Genomic DNA, 9220 nt, shown 5'->3' with positions numbered 1-9220 from the left:
TAATCTTTATGTCTTTGTTTTAAAATAGCATAAATCATCACTGTTGCTCACTAAAATATGTTTTAAATGTTCATAATCATCCAAATTAAGTGGGTCAAACACAAGCAGATGCAGGATAGTGTTATAAGGATGTAAGCAACTCTTTCTATGTAACTCCCAACGATACAGAAAGTCACTGCTGTGGTGGAGATACTTTATCTACGCTAACATGTTGGCATTTTTCCATCGGTAATGAACACATTTACCTCCTCAGGACAGATAGTCAACTTGTCAGGCCGGTTTGTCAAGGTCTTTGTCATTGTGCCAGGAATAATTTCCTCCTCATCAGTCACAAACACCGCAGACCTGACCTCCACTGTGCACTCTTATCTCTGGCTTGTTTTGGATGTCCTCTCATAATTAAAGCTGCTGTATGACTACAATGCAGGTCAGACAGTGAATCTCTTTTAAGGCAGTTGGAGATTCATGATCCCGGACAGCCACATTCAACTTCACTAGATGGGGACATAAACAGTCGCTGGGAAATAAATTTTGTGAAGGGCTTGTGTTCTAGAAAGAATTTTGGCAAAGTTAGTCATCTTTAATGTCAAAGGTTGCATAACAGGAGATAATCTGTTGTTGCCAAAAGAAAAGAGAAGCTCTGGAATTTGCCTCTTTGTTTTGGTGTTAAAAGTCAGTTTTATTTTGCAAAGCTGATAGGGATGATTGAAACATTTTTAATACAGAATTCATTTACTTGTTATTTTTTGAACAACCATTTGATTACGGATGATATTTTTATTAGATCAGACACTCACACCAGTGTGTGAGAATACTCTGCCTTGGAACAGCAAGACACCCAGCTTCTTTCTCAAACATTAACTTAGCTAATCAAGATATGGCAAAACCTGCCAAAAAGTGGCTGATCTACTAAAATTATTTCTAGAAAACCCAACAACTACTGTAACCCACAAAAGAATCCAAAAAAATCTAAACCTCAGAGATAAAAGGACTCTTTACCAGCCAATACAACTTGGTGGCAGCTTTTCTACTATGCAGTGCTCAAGCAATTAATCGTATTAATCAATTATTGAAATAATTGTCAACTAATTTAGTTATCGATTAAATGGGCTGAGCTGCCCTGGCTACACTGGCTACACTGGCGCCGTCTGACCATCATCAGTAGACAATGCAATGAAGTGTCTTTCCCAAGGACACAAAGACAATGTAAACTGGAGCCTCAGACAATGAGTAATCATTACCTGGAGTATAGAGACTGTAAAATATGCCTTTAGCTGACAGAGTGACCCACATAGAGCATTAATTATATCAAAATACTAAAAAAATATATAAATTTGTTGCATATATTTAAAAAAACAAAAACTTTTCTATCTGTCAATATGCTCTATCCAGAGCTCCTCAAGTGGAAAAGTTTTAGTTTAACCTGGTTAAATTTTGTTTAAAAAAAATCTCCTTTTGCCATCCGATTATTAATTGAAAAAAGAATCAACAGATGAATATATTAGCAAAATAATTAGTTAGTTGCTTTCGTACTTCGTAGTAGTACAGCCGAACCAGCAATATTTACAAAGCCTTTAAATGATCTGATAGGATCTGATCTGCAGAGCTAAGCACCATGCCCAAAAACTGTACCCAAGTAAGAGCAGGACCATTTCAATGTTTTTTTTTTTACTCAAATAAATGTAAAAAGTAGCTATCCACGAAATGACTTAAGAATAAAATAGTATTTGGTTAATAAGGCTACTCAGGTGGTGAGTAACCAGTCTACTTACTACTGAAGCTCAAAGCATTTTAAATCTGGAAAGGAAATCTTTCTGTACAGCTTCAAATATTTAAGAAAGATTTTGACCAAACCATTTTTTGCTCAAATCTAAAATGTCAAACAAGCAGAAATCTCTAAATAGAATCAAATGCGACTGGAGCAGATATGGGAAGCCAAAACTGCCATATATTCAATAAATTAAAAGTGGCAAGATTATTATCTGCAAATGTACCAATTTCAATGTTACTTGTGATGCATGCATTAAACTAATATTTCATTATATTAAATAAATAATTACATTATCTTATTTAGTTAATGAACTAGTAATTTTATGTTTTCGTGCTTCCAGAAAAAAAAAAAATTCTGAACAGAAAAAAACTGTTCCAGGCGCTGCCAAGGCTCTAAGCTAACCTGATCTTGATTGGTAGAGTACCAAGAAATTTTATTTATTTTTTATAATACAGTAAAATAACTCTTTAAAAGTATTTTATTCCCTTCGAAAAGATACTCAGTTAAATATTACTAGTTACGACCCACCTCTGCTGTTTGCTTTGTGTCACTTTTTCCTTTACTGAATCACATCATATTTCTCCAGTTTGAATTTTTATCCAGGTTATGTTTTTCTGAGATTAACAGAAAAAAGCCAAACCTGAAGAAATCAGCAGTTTTATTGTGTTTGTGAATTAGTTTTCTTGAATGGCCTACATAAACCCTAATCTTCTTTGCTCCCCTCAAAGCAGCCATTGTCCCTGGAATCATGAGTGCAGCATAAATTAATCCCCCTGTCCCTAAAAAACAATATTTGCTCTGCTCCCCCGGTTTTTAACTGCACCCTAACCTGATTGGGAAATAAAATAACCTCTTGTCTTAGCAAACTCTGGTCCTGCTGAGTCATTATTTCAGCATCTCCTTCAGATCATCTTTGCCAAAGTTTTTAACCTTCATGTAGATCCATTTGACTTTTGTTTTGAAATGTCTCGTATTTGTCTTTTCCAGGTGACCGAGGTGTGTGGAGCGAAGCACCTGGGTTACTTTGGTACAACCCAGTTCTACATTGCTCTGAAGCTGCTAGCAGCTGCCCAGTCTGGTCTGCCCATCCGCCTGGAGAGTGTAACCGGCAGTAAGTCTTTTCCTCAGAGCGAAGGCGTCTTATGAGAGCAAAAGGGGATCAGGAGATTATCTTAACATGGCGGGATTTGGTCTAATCTGGATGAAAGGGGAGTTGCGTGGTAAGAGCTAAGTGGGTTTGCCCTCATTAAAGTAGTGCACAATCAGTCGCACCCCGACCAGAGAGGAAATCTGTTTTACCCCACAATGGATTAAAAGGGGAAGGGAATTCAGAAGCTCCTATATATGGTGGTCTGTAGCAGAGCTGTTAAGATGCTCACCCTGATTATTCCCCTCATTTAATGACTAATGCATGTATTATATAACATATCTTTATTTAAAAAGTGGGAACGAAACACTTATTTATAATTTTTTACACATTTTCTCCGCAGATCTACCTCTGCCCCGATTCGCTGGGCTTAAGAATGATCCGGAGATGCGATACACAGCTATTGCCCCCGGCTCTGACCCTCAAGGGGCCACAGCTGGTTCCGTCACCTGGAACCCTGCAGACAGGAGCACTTTCAGACACCTGGAGGCCAACGCTGAGGGGAAAGGAAGACCTGTAAGGAAATACTGCTGATGACCTTTCCTCTATTGTGTTTTCACTCTGAGAAAACATTTTTCCAAGCAGAGATAAAGTTACAATCAACCAAAAGGATTAATATCTTTATTGCATCTCATGAATTAATTAGTTTTTCACAATCCTGGTGAGAAATTAGTCCTTTAATCCTGCAGGTGTTCTTTAGGTGACAGAAGGCCGACTTTATTAAAGGAAAAGTCCGGTCAGCAAAGAATAATCCATTGATCATTATCTATACCTGAAACTAATACGTTTGTGGTAATTTAATGGATTTAGCCTTAATCAGTAAAAAGATAAAATAATTATTTTTCGCCGTGATCACTGAGACTTGCAGCAGCCATTTTCGCCCAAATATAGTAACACCTCACTCCTAACGTCTTCCGGCAGTGACGTCACGGTGCGGTAAGCCTAGCGCCATTCTCCCCGCTTTACAGGCTAAATCAATGGGAACTACTAGACACATCTGCAATCAACAACAATTATTGAAGATTTCCAGAGGACTTCACCATTGAAATTCACCAGAGCTATAGTGAAACTGTCAATGCCCACGTGCATGGCAGCTAGATGTTTTAATACATCAGGTAAAAGTGAAACCTTTCTGATTCACGATCCAGCACGGACGGGTTACTGCGGTCCTGGTTGTTGGATTGCCAACTTGAAGAGGGAGGATTTAAAGGAATAGTACACCCAAAACATGATTAGCCTTCATTTTCTACTCACCCCCATGCTGAACAACACTCTGGAGTACTTTTTTGATATCTCAAATGCATCTGGAGATCTGGGAGGCTTCTTGCTGTCTGCTGACATTCAAATAATGGAGGTCTATGGCGCCCGAGGCAGAAAGGTCCATAAAAGTCCACAAAAAACGTGTCAATATTCCTCCATACTGCTCGTCCAATGTATTCCAAGTGTCCTGAGTGGGTAGCATCTAGAATTTACTCGAAACAAAGTCATTTAGAATGTTTTTAGAGCATAAACAGTAGTGTATAGGATTTCCTGAAAGCGCGCACCTGCGCGTTCACGAGCCTACGGAAGCCGGCAGACCAAGCCAGATGAAAGTGCGCATTCAGCGTCTGCTCTTCCAATAATGCAAGCGTAGAAGAAGAAATGTGCCGTTTACCTGTGCAAAGAAAGAAACAACGAAAGAAAAATGTCTGAGGACTTCAGTGTTGAGGAAGAGCATGAGTTCTTTGCCGAGCTGAATGCGCTGGTTTGGTCTGCCGGCTAATGAAAATGAAGGCTAATCATGTTTTGGGTGTACTATTCCTTTAACATCAAATTTCTGGCTGGAGAAAAAAAAACACGTCATATGTAGCCAACATTTCAAAGAAGAATGTTTTTAAGATAATAGTGTGTTGTGACAAACACCAGATACAGCACTGGGACTTGCTCAACAGCCGATACCGCACCGTGACGTCACAAACCAGTAGGTGGCAGTAGTGTTCTTTGACAAACATGGATGTATTTGGCAAAACACAGTCATATGAAATAACTTTTAATTAAAAACACTTCATATTTATTGAACAGTACATAATAATTTTGTATTTAAAGTACTTTCAGAAGTTTGAATTCTGAATATGACCAGAATTTTCCATTAACGTCTTAATGAACATCTGAAGGTTTAGGTCTGAGTTCATCACTATATCCAGATTTAGAGCCTGATTGGTGGTTTGTACCTAAGTTTACTGAAGCTACGTTCTAATTTCTAAACACTCCTTTTTTTTGTTTAGGCCCAAAACCTTTCACTTCAGCTGTTAGCACGTCAATGCATCGATTTTATAATTTATATTCTATGCGTTTACACATACCTGGGTTAATGTGTTCACAATCACCTGGTGACACGCTAATGTACAGCTGTGTGTCGTCTGCATAGTTATTTTAACTTGGCTTGTTTACTAAGAGCTGAGTTAGGGAGAGCAGATTGATATTGAATTAAAGGGGCCCTAAGATGAGCCTTGGGAAACACCACACGTGATTTTATTTTCTGTTTTCTGATTTAAATTTCCCTATCTTTAAAGTTCCCTATCTCTGTCCTTCAAGTAGCATTTAAACTAGTCCAGTCTGTTCCAGAAAGGCCGAAAAAATGAGTTGCATGGTGCACGATGCTCCAATAATACCAGCACTGTGGTCCTTCCACAGTCTGCATGCCGTTGAACACCTTGATTAGGGCAATCTCTGTGCTGTGTTGAGCCAGAAGCAGGTGGTCATCATTCAGAAGGTGTTTAACTCTTGAAACAGCTTTTTAATGAACCGCTTCTGGTAAACAGGAGGTTTGAGACGGGCTTGTAGTTCCTCAGTAACAGCTTCTTCAAGTTGCTTTTATCTAAACATTAAACAGCTGATTATTTGATGGCATATCAGAGAAGAGACTCTAAAGTGACTCTAAAGCTAAAACCATCTGGTGTTAATTTAGGGCTGCATTGATTCATCTGAACTGTTCTTTTTTATGTCTTGATTGATCATCCAGGAAAGTTTGTTAAAACAAAGTTTAGATGTTCTTTAATCCACACAAGGTCAGAATTATTACATATAATCGCTAAAATGTACAAACACGTTTCAAATTTAAAAAAAGAAAATCACAAAGCTTTTCTGTGAAATTCTATTTACAATTTTAATGAAATTGGAACATTGTGTAAAATGTAGAAATTATACTAACATAATACAATTATTTGCTCATTGTTTTCCATCTATATGCAAAAGGAGTGAATATTTGCAAAATACCATCAAAGTTTATTCGTTTAAACATGAATTATCTTGACTTTTTTGTGTAGTAAATTTAACGTGAGTTATACAGTAATTGTAAGTCACTGTATTCTGCATTTCTTTGCTTTTTAAATGGCAATTGCCCTATACTTATGGCACAAAAACAGTTCTAATGAGCCTAAAACACTTTGCACTACATTCAGTCATTCAACCATCCATGCTTTCATTTACATGCTGAAGCAGGAAACTACATTTTACTCAAATTCTCGACAGTTTTCCATTCAGATGAAACAAACATTATAGCGTTCCAAGAGTCAAGGTGAGGCTTCCAGACCAGTGAACACTAAACCAGCTGTTAAACACAGCAGTGATAGCATCATGTGGAGGGTTATTTAGGGGTACTTGAAAAAAGATGGAACTTCAAATTTCCCGAAGCTTTAACTTCTAGACGGTTGATGACACCAACTTCTTCTTCTGGTTCTAAAGGAGCCGTGGTCTCCTCCTCGGTCTCCATCCAGCTCACCGCCTCGCTCTCCTCTGACTTATCGCGGCTACTCGTATGCAAAGCAGAGAAACGGTATGGACACGCAGATCAGTAAGACAGCTTTTCTTTTTTTTCTCTTTCCCTCTGACACATTAACTGAATTTAGCTCGTTGGTAAACGTTTCTCCTCCACCAGCTCTGTCTTTTTCCTCTCTGCTGCAGCCTATGAGAAGCACTCCTCTGGATCCATGGTTCAGCCGGAGCAGCACTCCTCACCCAGCCATTACGTGAACAAACCCACTGTGGAGCATCCAGCCATGGCTCAGGTACACTCAGCGTTTTAGCCTTTTTCTTAAAAAGCAGCATTATAATATACACTTCTGCTTATAGGCTTCCTCTATAGAGAGACTCAATCAGCAGTCTGCAGTGACCTATACAGATGATGACCCCTGGAGGATCACAGTGGAACAGCTGGAGTATTACACCAACCAGTTTAAAACCCTCCAGCCTGACCTAGGGGCTCTAATCCTGGGTAAGGAACCTCCAACTATTGCTTGTGGGTAAAAAAAAGAACCTGTTTAATGTCTAACATCTCTGTTTGCTGCTTCCAGGAGCTGTAGCAAAGAACTTCTTCACTAAATCCAAGCTGCCCATACCAGAGCTCTCCCACATTTGGTGAGTGCTGACTCAGTGTGAGTTTGTCCTCGTTCTGCTCGGAGGTCACGTTGCTGTTTTTCAGCTGCATGCTGCCTCTGAGGCCCACAGAGTCCTTACTTTAAAGGGAAAGGACCTGGACTGCACCTTTCCTCCTCAAACTAGCAACAGTATCTTGCAAATCTCCCCGCAGCGCTTGAAGGTTCTCACATTTTGTTACAATAATGCTTCAGTGAATTCACTGAGATTTTATGTTTTGATAGATTTTAACGTCGGATTTTTAGATTTCTTAACATTGGAGAATAATCTGTGTCTTAAAGACCATGGAAGATAGCAAAGGATAACATCGGAAAGCACTTAAAGCAATGCTTGAGCAATTATTCAGAAATGATCTGTGAAAAGAAATCTGTTTCCTAAAGATGAACCTTTATTATATTCCTCTACCTAGAAATCCCATTTTGATTGTCATATATCAATGATGCAAGATAATCAGATGTGTTCTTTATGTTTTCAATTCTGTTCTGTGTTTCCTTAAGGGAGCTGAGTGATGTGGACCGGGACGGAGCGCTGACCTTCTCCGAGTTTTGCATAGCCTTTCACCTGATTGTGGCTCGGAAGAACGGATACCCCCTCCCAGAGAGCCTTCCTCCGACGCTGCAGCCAGGGTTCGCGCAGCGTGGTGAGGAGCATGTGTCTCAGGTAGAGAGGGTTCCTGTAACTTTTGGTTTTCATGCTGCATTTAATTCTTCATCCTGAATGAAGCTTTTTAATTTTCCCTTTGTTTGCAGAGACTGGAGCCTTTAATTTTCTTTGAGGACGCAAAATCGAGGCCCTGTCAGGTGGTAAGCTTGATCCCCAGATGCTCTTTAATCATGCTAGTTTTCAATATGGCCTGTAGGGGGCAGCAGCAAGCTAAAGATAAGAGACTCGGAATTCAGGCTGCAGAATGTTGGTCCTAAAGAGAAACCATTAGTTCCTCAAATGGACTGCAGAAGAAAATGAATGCATCAGTGTTACCAGTCAGTTCTGCTGGCATGTCTGCCCTGTTCTCTGTTTAGGACCCAAGCAGCTCTGGGAGGCTGGAGCCAAGCTTGGCTGCAAGGAAGCAAGATTTACCAGAGGAATCCCTCCAACAAGGTAAATCAGATAATGAAATGGTCCACTTTACTCAATGAATCAAGCGCTCTTTAAAAGCAGAAACACAGTTTTACTTTTGCTTCATTAGATTTTTCTTTAAAAGTAAAGATTTCTAAGAGAAATTTTAAAGAAGCAGAAGCAATAAACAACATTCTTATGGGTCTGTGGGGCTCTATGCAGAATCTGAGCGCTCACTTATTACAACCAGGTTTAAATGCTGACATGGATGTCAAAATAAGATGCAAATAGATGGAGCATTAACTATTCTTTTTCCAGGTTTGATTGATAATATTTTCTGCACCAAGTTAGATTTTTTTCTGTGTCATATAGAGTCAGAATTATTCATACAAGCTAAATTCCTCACAGCCTGCCTTCTGATATTTAGTTACAGATGTTTGTCTTCTTCTTTAACCTAAACCCTACTTTTACCCAAACTCAGATAACAAAACATGAATGATTCCATAAATGTCACTCAGCAAGTTGTAGAGAGGAACAAAGGCTAAATGAAGCATTCAGCAATTGGAAGTTTAGGTCAGTAGTGTGCAACTTATCACATTCATTCAGCCATTTTGTTCTGAGTCCGGCCAACTAAAAGTCGTTTAGAGCCGAAAAATATTACTAAATTTTTCTATACAACAAAACCTATTATTTTTGTGAAATATCTATATCCATCTTTAAAAAAAAAGAAGAAAAAAAAAAGCTTTTGGGTATTTTTAGCTTTTAAAATAAGAGAAAACATAAGAAAACATATTGCTGGTGCTTTTAATGTAATTCTGTAATGAAAACTCAGG

General features: G+C 38.8%; 1 protein-coding gene across 2 annotated transcripts in view; it reads left to right on the top strand.

Annotated features, from left to right (window-relative positions):
• reps2 (RALBP1 associated Eps domain containing 2) overlaps positions 1–9220 on the top strand; it is a 33794-nt gene that overhangs the window by 9244 nt on the left and 15330 nt on the right. Inside the window, exons 2-10 of one of the 2 annotated variants that reach the window (XM_015390769.1) lie at positions 2759–2882; positions 3262–3434; positions 6642–6732; positions 6861–6964; positions 7029–7170; positions 7250–7313; positions 7829–7991; positions 8081–8134; positions 8351–8429. In XM_015390769.1, coding sequence (XP_015246255.1) covers positions 2759–2882; positions 3262–3434; positions 6642–6732; positions 6861–6964; positions 7029–7170; positions 7250–7313; positions 7829–7991; positions 8081–8134; positions 8351–8429 — 994 coding nt within the window. Of the gene's footprint in view, positions 1–2758; positions 2883–3261; positions 3435–6641; positions 6751–6860; positions 6965–7028; positions 7171–7249; positions 7314–7828; positions 7992–8080; positions 8135–8350; positions 8430–9220 lie in introns of both variants that reach the window. The other variant, XM_015390768.1, reaches the window with a different exon arrangement.

This window comes from Cyprinodon variegatus, unplaced genomic scaffold (assembly GCF_000732505.1).
Source record: "Cyprinodon variegatus isolate N-32 unplaced genomic scaffold, C_variegatus-1.0 Scaffold512, whole genome shotgun sequence".
Lineage (NCBI taxonomy): Eukaryota > Metazoa > Chordata > Actinopteri > Cyprinodontiformes > Cyprinodontidae > Cyprinodon > Cyprinodon variegatus.
This window is presented reverse-complemented; position numbering and strand designations above follow the sequence as displayed.